The sequence below is a fragment of the Myotis nattereri genome, assembly GCF_964212035.1.
Source record: "Myotis nattereri genome assembly, chromosome: 14".
Classification (NCBI taxonomy): domain Eukaryota; kingdom Metazoa; phylum Chordata; class Mammalia; order Chiroptera; family Vespertilionidae; genus Myotis; species Myotis nattereri.
The window spans coordinates 26,051,352-26,073,164 of record NC_138089.1 but is presented as its reverse complement, the minus strand read 5'-3'; the positions used below and the strand labels follow the sequence as shown (position 1 = coordinate 26,073,164).

General features: G+C 40.7%; 1 protein-coding gene and 1 long non-coding RNA gene across 4 annotated transcripts in view; one reads left to right on the top strand and one right to left on the bottom strand.

The window, feature by feature from the left end:
- The window catches only part of SEC13 (SEC13 homolog, nuclear pore and COPII coat complex component), a gene marked incomplete at its 5' end in the record, with an annotated part of 30,971 nt that extends 19,222 nt beyond the window's left edge, over nt 1–11,749 (top strand). The window contains 4 exons of the mRNA XM_081105729.1: nt 5,955–6,088; nt 6,508–6,631; nt 7,276–7,422; nt 9,907–11,749. Coding sequence (XP_080961855.1) covers nt 5,955–6,088; nt 6,508–6,631; nt 7,276–7,422; nt 9,907–10,020 — 519 coding nt within the window. The 3' untranslated portion in view covers nt 10,021–11,749. The remainder of the gene's footprint in view (nt 1–5,954; nt 6,089–6,507; nt 6,632–7,275; nt 7,423–9,906) is intronic.
- Nucleotides 2,997–21,118, bottom strand: LOC308529564. Of its 3 annotated transcripts, none has more exons than XR_013996777.1 (6): nt 20,017–21,118; nt 19,195–19,292; nt 11,013–11,095; nt 9,885–10,124; nt 9,334–9,545; nt 2,997–3,483 (listed from the first exon to the last, which is right to left on the bottom strand). It is a non-coding gene; the product is annotated as an uncharacterized lncRNA (long non-coding RNA). The 3 variants fall into 3 exon arrangements; XR_013996779.1 differs by having other exon boundaries at nt 19,195–19,447; nt 20,017–20,727; XR_013996778.1 differs by lacking the exon at nt 9,334–9,545 and having other exon boundaries at nt 20,017–21,092.
- Nucleotides 21,119–21,813: the final 695 nt, after the last annotated feature.

Sequence of the window (21,813 nt, the reverse complement as noted above, 5' to 3'; positions counted from 1 at the left end):
TTTCTCTTTTATTAGATAGGATATAGGATGTCCCTATTTCCCGCCTTTTGCCCCCTCTACCCAGCTGTTGCCCCCCACTTCTCTCTGGCCATCACCATACTGTTGTCTGTGTCCATGGGTTGTGCATATATTTTCTTTGGCTAATCCCTTCTTTAAATTCACTTCTTTAAATTTTTATTTTCAGATAAGTGCATATAACTGCACTATTATATATTTTCTATTATATAATTTAGAATTAAGATATCTTTTAATTGAACCCTTGTAAATTTTAGCACAATTTAATAAATTATGCTAGAAGCAATTAGGAGATTTTTCATGTAATGCTGATACATTTCAATTAATATTTTATTTTTAGCCGAAACCGGTTTGGCTCAGTGGATAGAGCGTCGGCCTGCGGACTGAAGGGTCCCAGGTTCGATTCCGGTCAAGGGCATGTACCTGGGTTGCGGGCATATCCCCGGTAGGAGATGTGCAGAGGGCAGCTGATCGATGTTTCTCTCTCATCGATGTTTCTAACTCTCTATCTCTCTCCCTTCCTCTCTGTAAAAAATCAATAAAATATATTTAAAATAATAATAATAATAATAATAATATTTTATTTTTATTTTAATTTGAAATAATCTCATACATGTAAAAAAAATTATAAAATACTATAGCATATTATATGTACCCTTCACCCAATTTCTTAGGTGTTAATAATTTAAACTTAACCATTATACAGTGGGGCCTTGACTTACGAGTATCCCGACTAACGAGTTTTTCAAGATACGAGCCGTCTCTTGGCCGATTTTTTGCTTTGAGTTGCGAGCTAAAATTCGGGTTACGAGCCAGCTTCAGATACCCCACCACTAGTTGGTGCAGCGAACGTCACAGTGAACGCCACAACATCAGCCCAGCATCACGTGTCATTGTAATGGTGAAAATTGATTTGACATACAAGTAATTTGAGTTACGAGCTCCATCACAGAACAAATTAAACTCGTAAGTCAAGGCCCCACTGTACAATTAACAAAATTTGGAATATATTTTTCTTATAATCTCTTTAATGTTACTTAATCCATTTACTTTGTTTTTGTTAATCTTCACCCAAGGATATTTTTCCATTGAATTTTAGAGAGAGTGAAGGGAAAGGGAGAGACACATTGATTGGTTGCCTCCTGCACATGCTGTGATAGGGACTGGGGATCAAGCCAGCAACTGAGGTACATGCCCTTGACTGGAATCGAACCTGGGACCCTTCAGTCCATGGGCTAATGCTCTATCCACTGAGCAAAATCGGCTGCAGCTTAATTCATTTACTTTTATCTATATGTGTCTTTATATTTAAAGTGGGTTTTGTTTTTGATTCACCCTCACATAATCTTTTAATTGGTGCATTTATGCCACTGACTTTCAGAGTGCTTACTGATAGAGTCACTGCCATATCTGGCGGCTTCTGGGGCTTGCGGGGCAGGCCTGCCTGCAGCCCCGGGACCAGATCATCGGGTCCCGAGCAGCAGGCAGGCAGCTCCTGGGGTCGTCCACAGGGGCCTGGATGGCGGCTCACACTGTCCCACCCTGCCTGCAGTATGCAAATTCGTCGCCATCTTTGTTGGCACTTAATTTGCATATCTCGCTGATTAGCCTATGGGAGGTGTAGCGAAGGTATGGTCAATTGCCATGTTTGGCTATTATTAGATAGGATATTTGTTGGGTTGACACCTTTATAATTATGTAATGCCCTTCTTTTTCTCTTATTACAGTCTTCATTTTAAAGTCTATTTTGTCTAACGTAAGTATAGGTGTGTTATACCAAAGGGTCATGCACTCACTTCCTGGCCAAGGGTGCACACCTGGGTTGCAGGTTTGACCCCCAGCTTTTTTGTTTTCCATTTTTCCATCCCTTCACTTTCAGTCTGTATTCTTATATCCGAAATTAGCCTCTTGTCAGCAGCATACTCTTGGCTTTTGGTTTTTTATCTGTTCAGCTATTCTTTTGTTGAATTTAGTCTGTTTTACAGTTAAAGTAATTATTGATAGCCCTGACTGGTTTGGCTCAGTGGATAGAGCATCGGCCTGAGGACTGAAAGGTCCCAGGTTCGATTCCGGTCACAGGCATGTACCTTGGTTGCGGGCACATCCCCAGTGGGGGGTGTGTAGGAGGCAGCTGATCGATGTTTCTCTCTCATCGATGTTTCTGGCTCTCTATCCCTCTCCCTTCCTCTCTGTAAAAGATCAATAAAGTATATTTTTTTAAAAGTAGTTATTGATAGGTATGTGCTTATTGCCATTTAATAATTGTTTTGTGGCTCTTGTTACTTCCTGTGTTCCTTTCTTCTTCTCTTGCTCTCCTCTTACTAGTAGTTGTGGTTGGATGACTTTCTTTGGTGGCATGCTTGGATCCCTTTCTCATTACCATTTGTGCATCTACTATAGGTGTTTGCTTTGTGGTTTACATGAGGCTTACATATAACAATCTATATTCATAAGTTTGTTTTAAGTTGGTAGCTTAAGTTTAAATACATTCTAAAGCTCTACATTTTTACTCTCTCCCCACTCGTGTTTTATGTTTTCAGTGTAACATTTCACATCTTTTTATCTTTTGTATCCCTTAATTATTGTAGTGATAGTCATTTTTACTATTTTTGTCTTTTGACCTTCATAGTAGCTCTATAGCACTAACGTTACTATATATTTATTTACCTTTACGATTATACTTTCATATGTTTTCTTGTTACTAATTGGCACCCTTTATTTCAGTTTAAAGAAGTCCCTTTAACTTTTTATAAGGCTGATTTAATCATGATGAAGACCTTTAGCTTTTTTTTTTTTTTTTAAAATAAGCTGCCCTCTGAGAAAAGGAGTTCTAACTCATCTCCCAGCTCACTTCATCTCAAGCTTTTGCTTGTCTAGAAAAAACTCTCCCCTTCGAGTCTGGATAATAACTTTACCAGGTGGAATATTCTTAGTGCTAAGTTTTTTTTCTTTCAGCACTTTGTTAAAAATGAGCAAACACGTCTCTCAAAGTTTCGTTTTTATTGGATGTGTTACAAAAGAAATGTAGTCAAAAAGACCAGAGCCCGTGACATCATCAGACTCTAGATTCTTCTTTCTTTGCTTCCACTTTCTCCTCCTCAGCTGGGGCAGCAGTGGTGGAGGGGGCAGGATCTTCTGCTGGGGCAGGTCCATCTGCCCCTACAGTGCAGATGAGACTCCCAGTGTTGACATTGGCCAGAGCCTTTGCAAACAAGCCTGGCCAGAAAGGTTCAACGTTTACTCCAGCTGCTTTGATGAGGGCATTGATCTTATCCTCCATCACTGGCTCCACGTCGTCGTGCGGGAGAAGGGCCATCGTGCAGGATAGTGGCCGGGTAGATGCAGCTCCGAGGTGGAGGCCTTGGTGTGGGCGGGTGCTGGGTGAGTGAGCGCGGGAGTGGTGCTAGTTGCCAGGTGAAGCGAGGGCCTCCTCAGCTTCCTTGGAAGGACGGTGCAGCTTACCAGCAGCTGGGGAAAGAGAGATATGTCTGTTATCTTGATTGTAGTGTTAGTTTTTCAGGGTATATCTATGTCAAAGTTCATCAAATTGTGTACTTTATGTTCAGTTAATGTCAGGTATACCTCAAAGCTGTTTTTAAATTTTTATTTTGGAGAATAGAAAGTTGTTAGTATGCAAGAACTCAATAATTATTGTTTTCATGAGCCCTTCTTGAGGCAACCAATCGATGTGTCTACTAGAAAATAAGCTTCAGACAACAAAAATGACTAGAAAGACATTTTTACATGCATACCTCATTTTATTGCACTTCACTGATGCTGTGCTTTTTACAAATTAAAGGCAAGACTCCACCAGCAAAAAGATTACAACTCACTTTATTTTGATACTTTATAGCAGTGGTCTGAACCACATCTGCAGTATCTCCAAGGTATGCCTGTATAAATATAGTTTGTGGTAGAGAACTAAGACTAAATGAGGATTAGAAGGCAGAGTACAGGATGTATTGGCCATGTGCTCTGCTAAGGCAGATAGTGTTGTATCAGTGGTTAGAGTGTGGGTCCACACACTGAAGGGTTGCAGGTTCGATTCCCAGCCTCGGTTGGGGCACATGCAGGAAGCAACCAATCAGTGTTTCTCTCTCACATCGATGTTTCTCTCTGTCTCTCTCTTTCTCATTCTACCCCCCTCCCTTCCTTATCACCTTCCTTCCCTTTTAATCTCTCAAATGGAGAAAATATCCTCTGGTTAGATTTAACAAAAACAACAGTTTGGCACATGAGCAGCTGAAGATCCACATATTTTCATGTTGGTACCATTCACACACAAACACCTCCTCCCGACCCCCACAAAAAATAAAAGCAGGGAGAGCCCGGCCAGCGTGGCTCAGTGGTTGAGCATGAGCCTATGAATCAGGAAGTCACTGTTCAATCACCAGTCAGGGCACATGCCCGGGTTGCAGGCTTGATCCTCGGTGTGGGGCGTGCAGAGGAAGCTGATCAATGATTTTCTCTCATCACTGATGTTTCTCTCTCCCTCCCTTCTCTGAAATCAATAAGGACATATTTTTTTTAAAAAAAGAACTAGTGGAGAATAGGATACACTTTATTAACGATTTTAGTAATCATATTGGCAATATTATTATAAGATAAATAATTATGTGGCAGAGAGCATCCCTAGCACCAGATTATGGTCTTGAATACAGCTTTTCACTAAAGGAAACCAGAGCTCTTGAGGAAATGGAAATTCCAGGTCTGAAGTAGGAAATGTACAAGATGAGCTTGTACGTCTTGTCATACCAGATTGAAAAGAAATAAAGTCATATTTTGACATACTAGGATTATGTCAAAGGAGCCAACTTGGACAGGTTCACAGTGCCAAAGATGGGCAATACGAGTGTCAAAAATGAGAATAATTGCAATGAACTGAACCTACCACATATGCTTAAATCCATGAGTTCAGACATTGAAGAGAGAATCAGTCATCTTTGGAGAAAGTTAGGGAACCAATTCTGAAAGAATCAAGCATATTCTGCCTTTCCTATCTGATCTGTACCGCTGGGCAACCAAATATTAAGAGGGGAATTGTCCCTATTTAGGGTATTCCATGTAATAAATGACAAAGAAATGAATTACAGTATCACCATTTTGTAACTCTCGGTGAATTAAGAGAGGCATAAATTACTGACAGGTTCTAACAAAATAGAGAGAGACAATGTCACATAATGTGCCTGCTGATGAAAGAATACACCACCACATGTTGTCTTGGCAAAGGGGTCAAACCTGAGTCTGATCCCGTCCTGGATCCAGCTCACAATGTAGGAATTCAGAGGAATATGTTGAACTGAGTATTTAACAGCAAAACCCAGCCTGAGAAACTACAGATCAGATGACACTGATTCTTCAACAGAAAAATTACAAAAAATAAAAGGATCAGAGGAGGAAGCTATAAATTAGGAGATGTGAAAAACAGTAAAAAAAAAAAAAAAAAAAAAAAACTTAAACAGCAAGACTAAACTGTAGTGTCAGGATGCACATTTGGGTAACAAAACTAAAACAAAAAGATTATAAGTCAGGATAATGGGTACTTACGGGGTGAGAGGGGCTGTAATTCAAGTAGGACATAATGACAGGGCTTCCGGGGTAAATTGCAGTCTTATTTCTTAACTTGGTGATGGTTTCAAGAGTGTTTCAGAGTAATTCTCGAAGCTATATATTTACTATGTATGGTTTTCTGAATCTGTCCTCCTTTCATGTTTGAAAAATGTTCTGTTTCTTAAATTCCTGAGAGTCCCTAATTCTCACTTTAAATGCATACTGCTGAAAAATATACACCCTGGTAGGAATCCTTAGTTCATCAAAAACAGCTGTCCTGCCTAAGCCAGACCTGAGGACTAGAGGGGAATGAGCAACAGCCTTGGCTCTGCCAAAGCGTGTTCTGTTGCCAGGCGAAGGGGCCGAGTCACAAGTCCCCCTCCTTACAGATTGGCTGCAATGCCGTCAGCTGGGCCCCTGCTGTTGTACCTGGAAGCCTCATAGACCAGCCTTCAGGACAGAAGCCCAACTACATCAAGAAATTTGCCTCAGGCGGCTGTGACAACCTCATCAAGCTGTGGAAGTAAGTGGGGTTCGTGGACTTCTCAAGGGGACGGCCTTCTACTCTACCTCCCATGACAGCCACAGCTCAGAAAAAAACAGGATCATCTTTTTTCCTCTTGCCCATAGAATACTGTTTTCACTGTCAGAGGACATCCTTTAAAAAAAACAAAAAACAACTTGCTGTTAGCTGAAGCAGTTTCATTCACTCTTTCCCTAATTCCTAATTGCTAGAGCTGACTTGGCTATGGAAAAGCAGTGCATTATAGCTGGTGAATTGGATAAAACTGCAGACTCAACAAATGAAATCAGACAGATGGAATAGTTTCTCAGCCCCTGTGGAGCTTACAATGTGGAGAAGGAATGTGATCCACGTGCACAATAGAGGTGTGGGAAAGGCTCCTGGGCTGCTACCCGATTCTCTTCTGATCTCCCCTTTAGGGAGGAAGAGGATGGCCAGTGGAAGGAGGAACAGAAGCTCGAAGCACACAGTGACTGGGTTCGAGACGTGGCCTGGGCCCCTTCCATTGGTCTCCCCACCAGCACCATCGCCAGTTGTTCCCAGGTCAGTCAGACCCCTGAGGGCATCCTGTATTTAATCTCTGAGTGAGTCCCATCAGCCCTTACAGTCCCCTTAGGGGAGAGTCCTTGAAAGGTAAGAGCAGGGCAACAAGTACCTTTGGGCCCATGCAGATAGCAGAGTGGTGGAGCAGGTCATCACCCAGTGAACTCTTGATATGAAGCCACAAGTGGCTTGCCTCCACTGAGCCAAGAGCAGGACCAGCTTCCCCTGCTGAAGCTTGTGTGAGTAGAGAATGGAAGTGCTCAGGTACAGTTCTGAGATTGTTCCCAAACAAGGACCAGGGCAATGGGAAAGTCTTAAGACCTGGGCTCATCTACTGCCCACTCTTCCCGGGCAGATCACGAAAGTGAGACCAAGGACAAGCCTTTCATTATAGGCTACCCAACACCCCAGGCCAGAATTAAGCCAGGCCTTTTATATATATCATTTGTGCCTGTTTTGTTTGGTCCTATTTTTGAGAGGTTTTTTGTGTGTGTTTTTCTCCCTTCTCATTCTCTGAACTTGGTTTTTAGGCAGCCAGACCCATCAGTTGAGAAAATATAGACAGAGCAGAGGGAACTGAAACAAGAAAGTGACTTTGAAGACATGAAAACTGCCCCCATCTCCTGACTCTCCTGTCTTCCCAGGATGGTCGTGTGTTCATTTGGACCTGTGACGATGCCTCAAGCAATACGTGGTCTCCCAAACTACTGCACAAGTTCAATGATGTTGTGTGGCACGTGAGTTGGTCCATCACAGCCAACATTCTGGCCGTCTCGGGTGGAGATAATAAGGTACACAGCATTTCTATGACCTGGGGGACAGGGACCCATTTGTCTTTACCCACTGGAAAATGCAGTTAATGAAGCCTGCATTTTGAGCATGTGTCCTAATTATATCCTTAAATCTTACTGCCCTTTAAGTTTATATAAGGATGTTAACTTCTGCATATTTTATTACTGTTTAATTCCAATTTTCTTGAAATTTAAAGATATTTCTAGCCCACTGGTGTGGCTCAGTGGTTGAGCATTGACTTATGAACCAGGAGGTTACGGTTCGATTGCCAGTCAGGGCACATGCCCAGTTTGTGGGCTCAATCCCCAGTGTGGGACGTGCAGGAGGCAGCCAATCAATGATTCTCTCTCATCATGAATTATCCCTTTATCCAGCATATCTATGTCACTGTCATAGTCATAGTGACTATTGCGATAGCACAGTGCTTATGTTCAGGTAACCCTTTTTGTACTTAATGGCCCCAAAGCACAAGAGTAGTGATGCTGGCAATTCAGTTATGCCAAAGAGAAGCCATAACGTGCTTTCTTTAAAAAAAGGAAGAGTGTAGTACAGTAAGATAACTTTGAAAAAGAGACCATATTACATAACTTTTATTATAGTATATTGTTTACAATTGTTCTATTTTATTATTGTTACTCTTACTGTGCCTTGTTTATAAATTAAACTTTGCCGTAGGTATAATGTATAGGGTTCAGTACTACTATCCACGTTTCCGGCATCTACTAGAGGAGTCATGGAACATATCCCTTATGGATGGGGGGCTACTATATTGGTGGTGGGGGTTTTTTGTGGGGGGGGGTGGTTCATTAGGTCCCATAATTCCTGTAGGCTTTCTATACTCTTCTTCATTCTTTTGTTCTTCTGACTGGATACTTTCAAATGTCCTATCTTCCAGATCATAGTTCTTTCTTGTACACTGTTGAGGCTGCTTTGGAATTCTTAAGTTTAGTTTCTGAATTTTTAAGTTCTAGGATTTGAGTTTTTATTTTTTGATGGTTTCTATTGCTTTGCCAAAGTTCGTGTTATTCATGCATTGTTTTAACTAATCTCATTTATCCTTGTAGTTCACTAAACTTCAAAAGGATTACCCTGAATTCTTTATCTGATAGTTCATAGATCTCCATTTCTTTAGTGTCAGGTACTAGAGCTTGATTAGTTTCCTTGGGTGGTGTCATATTTACCTGGTTTTTCATGATCCTTGGTACCTGCACACTGGAGTGTGGTTTTCTGGACGTGTCTGTTAGTAATATCTTGGGACAGATGAGGCCCTAATAGCAAAGATAGACCCTTTGCTGTCAGGGTAGATCTTTGGGTGAGGCAGCTGTTTGAACACTGAGGTAACTGAGTATTCTCCTCAGCAGCAGGAGGGGCTGTGAACTAGCTTCCCTGCTTTGGTGGGGCGGCACCCAGAGCTCATCGGGGCCCCCAATCAGGCAAGAGTGCACCGAATATCGTGGTCAGGTGAGGTCACGAGACAGGAACAGCCATAGTCTGTGCTTTCTGTTCCAGCGCCCCTAGAAGCAGGGGTGTTTGATGGGATACACCGCTTCACAGGTGCTCGGGGAAGGGTCCCTGGGCTGAAGGCTGTTTTCAGCAGTAGGTGTGGTTACAAATTAGTTTCTTTCCTGGGCTCAGCAGGAAAAGCAGCTCTAAGGCCACTAATGTTCTTTATGGCTTTGACCTAAGCCAGTGCATGCCCCAACGGATGACATGGCCGAACGGGGCCACTGGCTTTGCTCTGGAGGTAATCAGCTCTGCCTGCCCGCCTTCCTCTCAGCTATACAGTTGGTGGGACTTGTGGATTCGAGGTGCTCTTGCCGGCTCTTCCTGCAGCAGGTAGGGAGGGCTGTGACTTACAAAAGTAGGCAGAACTCTGGTTTGGGGACCTGAATTAGGCGATCTGCACTCACCAAGTTCCCTGGTCAGACTGCCCTGGGACTAGCCAGATTCTGCAGGTAGGAACTAGGTCTGCAAAGATCTGTGTGCTGGTTGTTGGAAGCCCCTTCTCCGTCACAGTCGGATTCCCAGTGGTTGACCCCACAGGTTCACCTGCAAGCCCCTCTTGTGGTGCTGGATGGATGTCATCCTAGTGCTCTCCTCCCTCCGGAAGAACTGCACCTGCCTGGAGGAGAGGTGCGGTTAGCATGTAGCCATCCCTCTTACTTAATGCAGTCCAGCCTGGTCTCTAGTGCAGGGGGTGTCAGCCTCACTCCCTCCCCTGTTCTAGGACTTTCTTAGTGGTGTCTTGTCCATGAACAGTTGTTCTTTTAAGGGAGAGTGAAATTTGGAACTACTCATGTCACCGCCTTTGTGTAGATTTTTCTTCTGTTTTGATGGGATTTCAGTGAGGAAACCAAGATTAGTCCTGTTTTCCCACATGGCTGTGAGCCACGGTTCTTCGGGAATTGGGGCAATCATTCAGGGGTCCAGTGAGATGAGAGCAGAGGGAAGGGGTGCTGACCTGTGTGTGTGCTGGCTTGCAGGTGACCCTATGGAAGGAGTCAGTCGACGGGCAGTGGGTGTGCATCAGTGATGTCAACAAGGGCCAGGGTTCCGTGTCTGCTTCCGTCACAGAGAGCCAGCAGAACGAGCAGTGACAAGACTGGCGGGCCAGCTCCCCACCTGCCAATTCCTGGACCAACTGACCAAACAGCGGCAAGGAAGCGCTCCAACAAGATGACTTTCCCAGGAGTAGTTAAAACTGCAACGAGATTGATCATCTGCCTTAACATGATTTGATATGGTTTGTAATTTAAAAAGCACTCATTATGAGGGAGAAACTACAAATGATCTATTATTTAAAAATATTTTTTGGCCATTTTTATGTACCTTTTGGGTTCAGGCATTATTTGGGAGTTTTTGTTTCCAAAGTAATTAAACATGATGTTTATAATTCTCCCTACATTAATTATCCTCCCTAAAAAAGTTCATTTTGACTCTTGTTGGTCAACATGAACCAAGTCCCTGCTGGTCTGTCACAGTGTGAGCATCCTGGTGATTGAGTTTATACAGAAGGTACCATATACAAAGCACAGTAAAAGGAGTGCTAGGCTTCGTCTTCAGTTATGGGGATTGTAACCCTGGCTCTGCATGCACATCCTCTTCTGTAGAATGAGACTAATAAAGTCTGCTCTACAGAATGGTTGCAAGACTCAAATGAGCTAATACATGTGGGTGATCCACAAAATGCCATGTAAATGCAGGACAGTACTAACCAAATATCAATATAGTTAAGAGACTGGCCGGAGGGGGGACACCATTTGTTCAGTTTATTGACCCTGAGCCAACTATCACTTCTCAGCAGAGGCCCTGGGACCCTCGCCTGAATCATCAGTCACAACAATAGCTACCCTTTCCTGAGACCTGCTGTGAGCTGGCAGTGCATTTGGGTCTTTCACACATTAAGCAGCACAACAAACTATAAGCATATACTCCCAATTTACTGAGAAACTGGCACAGAATTGACCACTGCCAAGTTGGTAAAGCCAGTACTCTCAATGTAGAATGAGGGGGCTCCTCAGCTGTTATCTAGGAGTGGATCACAGTAGTTTGATACCAATGCTCTTAGACAAAAGGTCAAGCAACTCACCTCAGGAGGCTGTGTACACAGGTAAGTGTGGGTCCCCATTCTTCTGTTTCTCATCCTTCATTTGTTTTTCTGCAGCAAAACCGCTGTTTTGAAATAAATGTTAGATTGTAATATATAAAATGGGAAGCAGTGAAACTATGTTGACTGAAGTGAGGATAGAGAGGCCATGGCCCAGCCCACCCAGACTTCCAGGTCATTTGGTAAAATCCAAGCCTTTGTAGAACAATATGAAAACTGCAGGTGATTTCTTTGTGTTTTTTCTTTCCTGTTAGAGAAAAGAAAGACCCAAGAAGGCACCTTTGCATACTTTTCTCAGTGGACACAGACTACAATGAATTCTAGTTAGCTTTACATACATGTCTGCCTTCCCTAACAAAACTCTGCTCCCCAGGGACAAGTCTAGTCTTCCTGATGGTGCCAGGTACTGTCAACAAATGAATGAGAAGGGACTAGTTCCATGTCACACACTGGGTTAGTGATAGGTCAATGCTGTCCTGGCCATGTGCTCTGTGTGTAATTTACACCAGGGAGGATCAGTTTAGATAATCTGGAGGTATATAAAATTATCACTTTCAACAGTTTATGCTTATAGTAGTAACAGATTCACCATTTGGTGGTAAGAAAAATCCCCCAAATTTTTTGACTGTAAACTAAGCTAATTAAGTGGAAATACTATGTTAACCTTCCAGGACAGTTAACACCCAAATGAGATGAATAAAATGATAATTTAAAAGGTATAGAGTGCTTGACAAGACAAAAAGGCAGTAGGAGCCATCAGTTTTTAATCCTTTCACAAAAACAAAGCAACTAGTGTGGCAAAAGAAACCCCCAGACAACATTAAGGTAGTCCCTCAAACCACTGATCTGGAAGAGTAGGGCCACATCATTCATAGCCATGATACTTGTGTGGGATCTACGGGAGGTGGGGGGGGGGGGGGCAGTTTCTTATGGTCCTTTGAGCCAGGTAGCCCAATAATTACCATCAAATAATTATCCATTCTGAATAGAAAACAGCAAGTCAATGAGAACAACTGTCAAAACTAGAAATTTCACAGGCTTTCGTTATGAGTTCTATAGGAGAGGTCTCCACTTGTGCACATGAAGGATTAACAGCTGTGATTTTCATCACACTGTAAACAGCTAGTACGTACATATGACAACAGGCAGTACTAAGGAGAACAAAAACAAGTGAGGGGAACACAATTATCCCAGCCTACTGCCAGGCCAAAGGACAGGGAGACGGAATCCAATGGTCTGAGTTGAAGAGACAGATCAGAGTTCAGGAAAGCTAAGCCACAACGTAGGGGGCAGAATACTAAAAAGGAGACAGCAAGCTCCTGCGATCTGCAGAAGAGGTTCTTAGAATCTTTGACCAAGTGTTAATCTGCATCTGTCATCATGACTGGAAAGCAATAGACCAAACCATTCCTGGGAATTCACAGCAGTTCATTTTCCCAATAACTAGAGTGCAAAAACTTCATAAACATAAGACATTGGGTACTAAGAAAGATGCATACCTTAACAGTAAATCCTAATTTAGGCCTAGAGGAAAGGTTGCTCTGGATCTTAAAGTAAGTCTTGAAAAGATCAAACTGATCCAGCAATAATTTCACTTAGTGCCAGATCAAAGCCCAACACTTTGTAAATTTTGTTTTTCCTTTAAAAAGTCTAGCAGCCAATCCAAAATTACCAGCATGCAAAGAAGCAGGAAAATACTGCCCATAACCAGGAGAGGAAAAAAGAAACCTGACAATCACAGAAATGAGACCATGTAATTAGCAGAGTAGTACCTTAAAACACTATTATAAATATATTAAAGAACGTAAAGGAAAAGGAACATAAAAATGGAAGAAGAAAAAATGTTGCCAACAATTCCTAGAAATGAAAAAATCAGTATCTAAAGTGAAAACATACTGGATGGGAGTAAGAGCAGATTAAACACTATAGTGAGAAAGGTAACACTAAGTCAGAAGAGAGAGCAATAGAAACTATACAAATTAGTGCAGAGAAAAAGGAACTCAAAAGATGAACCAAGCAACTGTGGGACAGTATTAAGAGGTCTGAAATGTATAAAGTGGAGTCCCAAGGAGAAAACAAGTTTAAGGGAGGGTAGGGGAAAAAAGATATTTGAAGAGCCTGGCCAGCAGGAATCAGTAGTTGAGCATCGACCTATAAACCAGGAGGTCATGGGTCAATTCCCAGTCAGGGCACATGCCCGGGATACAGGAGGCAGCTGACCAATGATTCTCACCATTGATGTTTCTCTCTTCCTTCCTCTCTGAAATCAAAAATATATCTTAAAATATATTTGAAGAAAGTCAGAATTTTTCAAATTGGGAAATTATAACCCTACAGATCCAAGAAAATTGGAGACACAAGTAGAAGAATCAATAAACACATACATACCCCATAATAAAATTGCTGAAACTTTATATTATACACGCAGCCAGAGAAAAAGACCTATTACATAGAGAGAAGAACAAGTACAGTCGGCCCGCCATATCCGCAGGTTTTGCATCTGGGGATTTATCCAACCACAGATGGAAAATATTCAGAAAAAAATTCCGGAAAATTCCAAGAAGCAAAACTTGAATTTGCCATATACCAAACACTGTTGAATTCACCCACACATCAATCAAAGTGCTACACCACATTAACAAAGTGAAGGATAAGAGTCATATCTCAAGAGATGCAGAAAAGTATTTGACACGATACAACATCCACTTATGATTTAAAACCTCTATTAAAGGTTATAAATAACAAACCCACAGCTAACATACTCTGGTGGAAAGCTGAAAGCTTTTCCTCGAAGATCAGAAACAAGACAAGGATGTTCACTCGACTCTTATTCAACATAGTACTGGAAGTCCTAAACAAAGCAATAGGAAAGAGAAATAAATAAAAGTTATCCAAGTTGGAAAGGAATAAGTAAAATTGTCACTATCTGTGGAAGACATAATTTCATATATATTTTTTAAAAATCCATCAAAACCCCTGACCGGTTTGGCTGAGTGGATAGAGCGTCGGCCTGCTGACTGAAGGGTCCTGGGTTCGATTCCAGTCAAGGGCATGTACCTTGGTTGCGGGCACATCCCCAGTGGGGGGCGTGCAGGAGGCAGCTGGTCTGTGTTTCTCTCTCATCGATGTTTCTAACTCTCTACCCCTCTCCCTTCCTCTCTGAAAAAAATCAATAAAATATATATATTTTTTAAATCCATCAAAAGAATAGAAATAAATGAATAAAGTTGCAGGATATAAAATCAATATACAGAAATCTTTTGTATTTGTATATACTACCAACGAACTATCTGAAAGAAAAATGAAAACAATCCCATTTACAATTGCAACAAAAAGAATAAAGTACCTAGGAACACGCTTGAGGTGAAAGACCTGTACATTGAAAACTACACAAGAAATGGAAAGGTAGTCTGTGTTCATGGACTGGAAGGATTACATTGTTAAAATGCCCATAATACCTAAAGCAATCTATAGATTCGGTGTAATCCCAATGGCATTTTTATGGAAATAGAAAAAAAATCCTAAAATTTGTATGGAACCACAAAAGATTCCAAATAGCCAAAGCAATCCTGGGGGATGGGGGGGGGGGGAGGGGGGTTTACAAAAAATACTCAGAGGTATCACACTCTCCAATTTCAAACTATATTACAAAACTAATCAAAACAGTATGGTACTGACAGAAAAAGACACAGACCAAAAGAAAAAAGAACAATGGGACAGAATTGAGAGCCCAGAAATAAACCTACACATATATGGGGCAGTTGACGTTGCACACCAGTAGTTTTATTGCTAGCTTTACCCAGTGGCCAGATAAGTTTCTATTTACAAAGTATCATACTTTAAAAAGATCTTAGCTTGTAAAAACATGTAATAAGTAACTTCAAAATGCAACAGCTATTTAATTTTAAGGCATGCCTTTAATATGTATGTAAAACACTGTGTAATATAAAAACACAAGAATGCGCATGATCTGCCCGCAATGTGTTAATTTACAACAAAGGAGCCAAGATAATACAGTGGAGAAAGGAAAGTCTCAATAAATGGTGTTAGGATTACTGGACAGCCACATGCAAAATAATTAATCTAGACCACTATCTTTGTTGTTGTGATTCCCCACCCAAGAATATTTTTTCCATTTATTTTTTGAGGGGGGTGGGGGACAAAACAGAGAGGGAGAGAGAAACATCTATATGAGAGGGACACATTAATTGGTTGCCTCCCGCATGTGCCCTGATTGGGGCTGAGGATTGAACCTGCAACCAAGGTATGTGTGCCCTTGACTGGGAATCGAACCCATAACCCTTTGGTGTGCAAGCCAATGCTACAACGACTGACTCACACCAGCCAGGCCTTGACACTATCTTATACCATATACAAAAATTCACTCAAAATGGATTTAAAGACCTGAATGTAAGACCTAAAATAATAAAATACATGAAAGAACACATAGGTAATAAGCTTCTGAACAATCAGTTTCAGTGGTGTTTATGTGAATTTGACTTCAAAGACAAGGAAAACAAAAATAAAGAAATGGGACTATATCAAACTAAAGAGCTCCCTCACAGCAAAGGAAATGACCAAAAATACAAAAAAGGCAACCAAATGGGAGAAGATATTTGCAAATGATACTTCTGAATAAGGCATTAGTATCCAAAATATATAAAGAATGCACGCACAACAACAAAAATGATTAAAATATGAACAGAGGATATGAATAGATATTTTTCTAAGCAAGACATCCAGATGGCCAACAGATAAGAATATATGTTCAACATCAATAATTATAAAAATGCAAATCAAAACCACAACTAGATATCACCTCATACCTGTTAAAATGGCTATTATAAAAATGCAACAGCCCTAGCCGGTTTGGCTCAGTGGAGAGTGTTGGCCTGCGGACTGAAGGGTCCCAGGTTCAATTCCGGTCAAGGGCACATGCCCAGGTTGTGGGCTCAATCCCCTGTAGGGGGCATGCAGGAGGCAGCCTATCAGTGATTCTCATCATTGATGTTTCTATCTCCCTCTCTGAAATCAATAAAAATATATATATATATATTTTTTAAATGCAACAAATAAGTGTTGTCAAGGATGTGGAGAAAAGAGAACCATCATACACTATTGGTGAGAATGTAATTTGGTGCAGCCACTATGAAAAGCAGTTTGGAGGTTCCTTAAAAATTAATACTAGCCCAAGCCAGTTTGGCTCAGTGGACAGAGCATTGGCCTGCAGACAGAAGGGTCCCAGGTTCGATTCTGGTCAAGGACACATGCCCAGGTGTGGGCTCAATCCCCAGTAGGGGGCATGCAGGAGGCAGCCAATCAATGATTCTCATTGATGCTTCTATCTCTCCCTCTCCATCTCTGAAATCAATAAAAATATTTTTTTTAAAATTTTTTAATTAAACTACCATATGAATCAGCAATTTCTTTTCTGGGTATTTATACAAAGAATATGGAAACATTTAAAAAGCTATATGAACCCCTATGTTCATTGCAACATTATTTACAATAAACAAGATTAGCATTCATCAATGCATGAATGGATAAGATGTGCAATATATAGATATAATGAAATCTACCATGACATTAAAAAAAGTTGAAATATTGCCACTTGTAACAGAATAGGTGGATTTTGAGGGTATTGTGTTAAGCAAAATTAAGTCCGATGGAAAAGGACAAAAATCGTATAATTTACTCATCTGTAGAATACAAAACAAAAAAGTAACTAGTGAACTAACAAAACAAACTCATAGGTACAACAAAATGGTGGCACCAAAAAGGAAGGGGATGGAAGAGGGCAAAATGGGTAAAGGGGTCAAATATATGCTAATGAATAGAAAATGAACTTTTAGAGACGAGAACACAATAGGGTACACAAATAAATCATAATATTGTACCCCTGAAATTTATAGGATGTTAACCAGTTACAATAAAAATTAATTTAAAATATAATGGTGCTAATTTAGTAAGTAATAAATTTTAAAGATAAATAAAATTAAAAGGTGAAATACAGGCTTTAAAAAAGAAAATCTGAAAGAATGAATCACCAGCAGAGCTGTATTACAAGAAATGTAAGGAAGTTCTTCAGGCACAATAAAAATACTACCAATGAAAATCTGGATCTACACAAAGAAACAAGGAGCACCAGAAATAGTAAATATCTGAGTAAATATAAGACTTTAATTTCTTTAATCTCTCTAAACATATTGACTAAAGTACATTGTGGGCTTATAGCTTATGTAAAAATAAAATATGTGACAACAATGGAAAGGGGAAATGAAAGTAGCCTTTTGTAAGGGTCTAGTATACCTGAAGGGGTGTCATATTTGAAGATATACAGTAATATGTTGAAGATGTATTTGTAAATCCTAGGTCAACCAGTAAATAATAAAACAGAGGGTAGCGCCAAGACCGGTTTAGCGCAGTGGATAGAGCATCGGCCTGGGGACTGAAAGGTCCCAGGTTCGTTTCCGGTCAAGGGCATGTACCTTGGTTGCAGGCACATCCCCAGTGGGAGGTGTGCAGGAGGCAGCTGGTCGATGTTTCTCTCTCATCGATGTTTCTGACTCTCTATCTCTCTCCCTTCCTCTCTGTAAAAAATCAATAAAAATATATTTAAAAAAATAAATTTAAAAAAAAAAAAACAGAGGGTACCTAACAACTTAATAGTGAAGGTAACATATAAAAATACTCAATCCAAAAGTAGGCATGAAAAAGAGAAAAATGTGAACAAAAACAGATGGGACAAATGAAAAACAAATACCCATGTTGCAGATTTAAACCAAAGAATATAGGTCATTACAATAAATAAAAAGCCCCTGGTAGAACTATCAGAATAGCTTTTTTTAAAGACCCACTATATACTGTTTATATGAAACCCACTTTAAGCCTAAACACACAGATAAATTAAAACGGGAATGACTTTTAAAAATATATAAACACCACCCTAACTTGTTTGGCTCAGTGGATAGAGCATCGCCTGTGGACTTAAGTATCCCAGGTTCGATTCCAGTCAAGGGCACATGCCTGGGTTGTGGGCTGGATCCCCAGTAGGAGGTATGCAGGAGGCAGCCGATCAATGGTTCTCTCTTATCATTGATGTTTCCATCTCTCTCCTTTCCCTTCCTCTCTGAAATCAATAAAAATATGTTATCTATTCTAATAAAAGCCTATGTGGTCATCACGCCGTAAAAACCCATCTCCAGCAACCTGCGAGCGCAGCAGGCACAGGTGGGTGGGCGGGGCTGCATGTGAGGCGAGACACGCATGGGTGGGCGGGGACTTGACGCTGCGTGCACAGCTCCACGCAGAGCCGGGTCCTGGCGCATCCACATGGCGAGGTTGGAGGTCCCAGCAGCTCCACGCTGAGCCGCAGAGGCGGGACCCCAGCTCCGGCCTACCTCTTTGGGGCAATCCATTAAGGAGCCCTGGATGGGTGGCAGGGGCTACCTCTTTGGGGAGATCGATCGCAGGGCTCCCACACTGTGAGAGGGCATAGGCCAGGGTGGGGAAACCCCCCCCCCCCCACTGAGTGCATAAATTTCGTGCACCAGGCCTCTAGTGTGTGTGTGTGTGTGTGTGTGTGTGTGTGTGTGTGTGTGTACACTAATCAGAAGGTAGCTGAAGTGTCTATACAAGTTTCCCCCAATATCTGAAAGTAGAGCATTCCTGTGAAACTTCACAAGCCAAAATGGCATAAAGCAAAGAAGCAATTACCATTATTTTATATGGAAAAAATTTTGAGCACTCCCAGACCCAAAAGTAACCTACCAAATAACATGTAAAACTTAAAATAACACTACATATAGTAAAAGCAGGAATTATATGATAACATACCATGCTTTAAACACCCATCAATCCACTCAAGCAATAGACTCCATCTTATCCATTACTGGATGCCAACTTAAAGAGACTCCTTTACTACTAGCAGAACCAACAGTAACTTCAACAGCTTTCAAGATTCTGTGTGTAAATAGTACAAATGGTGGGCTCAAAGTTCAACACTCATACAATATATTTCATTCACCACAATCAAAATACTTATGTACAGTTTTACACTAAACATGACACCCATATATGTGCTCTCTCAGGTTTTTCTGATACCTTGGGACACATCGTGCTAATGGATACACGAAAGAAACCGAGATAAAGCACAGACACTCACAGACACAGCTCGAAGCTCTGGTGCCTGGCGCTGAGATGCTGGGTGTCGGTCCTGGGGAGGGAGTTGGGTGGTGCCACTCTTGCTGCTCGGAGTGCACACTGCAAAATAAACAGTGAACACACTTTTTGCTTTTTGACGTTTTCATAAAAATGAAAATCCTCTTCAGATTTCTTTCATTTGGTAAAAACAGATAATATAGGTCTTTCATAAAAACGAAGCAGCATAACATGAACTTTCAAAGAGCAGGAGATACCTGTATTAATATAAGATAAAAGGACTTCAGAATAAGAAATATCAGGGATAAAGAAGAACATTAAAAAAAGGAACATGAATTCATCAAGATTACATAACAATCCTAAATATGTATGCACCTAAAATAGAGCTTCAAAATATGTGAAACAAAAACTGACAGAATTGAGAAATAATCCACAGTTACAGCTGGAGATCTCAGCACTCCTTTTTCAGTAACAAAACAAGTAGATCCCTCAAAATCAGTAAGTTTATAGAACATAAAAAACCTATCACTCAATGACGTAATTGGCATTTATAGAACATTCTACCCAGTGGCACTTAAATGCATTCTTTTCAAGTGCATCTGGAATAATCATCAAGACAGACTGATTTCTGGACCCTAAAACGAACTTTAACAAATCTAAAGAGAACTGAAATCATACAAAACATATTATCTGACTATAATGAAAGTTAATTAGAAATCAATAATAGAAATATATTTGGAAAATCTTCAAATATTTGGAAATTTGAGCAATACACATAGAGATAATTCATAGGCCAAAGGAAAAAAATCACAATAAAAATAGTTACCTTTAGCCCTAGCCGGTTTCCCAGTGGTTAGAGCATTGGCCCTCAGACTGAAGGTCACAGTTCTATTCTGGTCAAGGGCACGAACGTCCTTTGCAAGCTCGATCCTCAGCAAGGGTCCAGGAGTGTGCAGGAGGCAACCAATCAATGTGTCTCACATCAATGTTTCTTTCTGTCTCTCCCCCTTGCTTCCACTCTCTCTAAAAATCAATGGGAAAAAAATATTCTCGGGTGAGGATTAAAAAAATAAAAAATCCACCCAACTGGTGTCGCTCAGTGGTTGAGCATCAACCCAGGAACCAAGAGGCAACCAGGTAGAATCCTGGTCAGGCCTTATGTGGGCTTGATCTGCTCATGGGGGGCATGCAGAAGGGAGCCGATCGATGATGTTTCTCTCTCATCAATGTTTCTATCTATGTCCCTCTTTCTCTAAAAATCAATTTTAAAAAATATTTTCAAAAAATAAAAAATCCGCCTGGCCGGCATGGCTCAGTGGTTGAGCATAGACCTGTGAACTCAAGGGTCCCGGGTTCAATTCCCGGTCAGGGATCATGCCCGGGTTGTGGGCTCGATCCCCACTGGGGGGAGTGCAGGAGGCAGCCGATCCATGATTCTCTCTCATAGATGTTTCTTTCTTTTTCTTTCTTTCTTTCTTTCGTCTCTCTCTCTCTCTCTCTCTCTCTCTCTCTCTCTCTCTATCCCCCCTCTCCCCCCCCCATCATCTCTCTCTAAATAAATCAATTTAAAAAGATTTTTTAATAAAAAATAAAAAGACCCTGAGTTTATGATAGAAATAAAATTTTGGAGGTAGCTAGGACACCAAATGTACTTTGAAAATTAGTAAACAAATAGAAAAATAATCATGTATTTTGCCTTTCCTGTATAAACTATATTAAGGAACAATTTTAAAAATCACCATTTGTAATTCCTAATAAATGATCGATGTACACAATTATCAATAGAAGATAAATCCATTAAGTGAAAAGTTAACAGGAAACTTTAAAATGAATAGGATCATTTAACAACACTTGAATTCATGGATAAATCTTATTCTTAAAACTTCAGTAAAAGTGGAGCTACCAGATATTGTATGCCTTGTAATGGAATTCAATAATAAGTACACAATACCAGCAATGAAGTATTCTCCCCCAAAAGTAAAAGTTAAATCCTAATGAAACTTCATCTGAAGATATAACTACCAGTTTATAGAAAGCAGGGGAGAGAGAAACAAGTTAAGTAATACCACAGGAAGCAATCAGCAAAGTCCAGAAGGTGGGAAATTGTACAGGACAAATAACCTGTTTTTGTTTTTGTTTTTTTAATAAATGGCGTGGACCCTGCTGGCGTGGACCCTGCTGGTGTGGCTCCGTCGGTTGAGCATAGTCCTGTGCCCCCGAGAGTCACAGGCTTGATTCATGGTCAGGGCACTGCTTGATCCCCAGTGGGGGGCATGCAGGAGGCAGCCAATCGATGTTTCTTTCTCCCTCTCCCACTCTAAAATCAATAATATATATATATATATATATTAAATGACTTGGGATGAAAGAGAGGAGGAACAGGTAAGGGAGATTGTTGTAGACTAAAAGAGACTTAAGACATACATCAACCAAATGTGGGTTTTGTTTGGATCCTGATTTAAATAAGACAACTATGTATTTTCCCTGTTAAAGATATATACCTAAGTTTTTAAGGCTGAAATTACACAATTACTAGGATTTGCTTTTACATTATTCCCAAAAATGACAAAAACAATGTGGGGTTTAAATAGAAGAAGCAAAATGTTAATAAATGTTGAAGTTG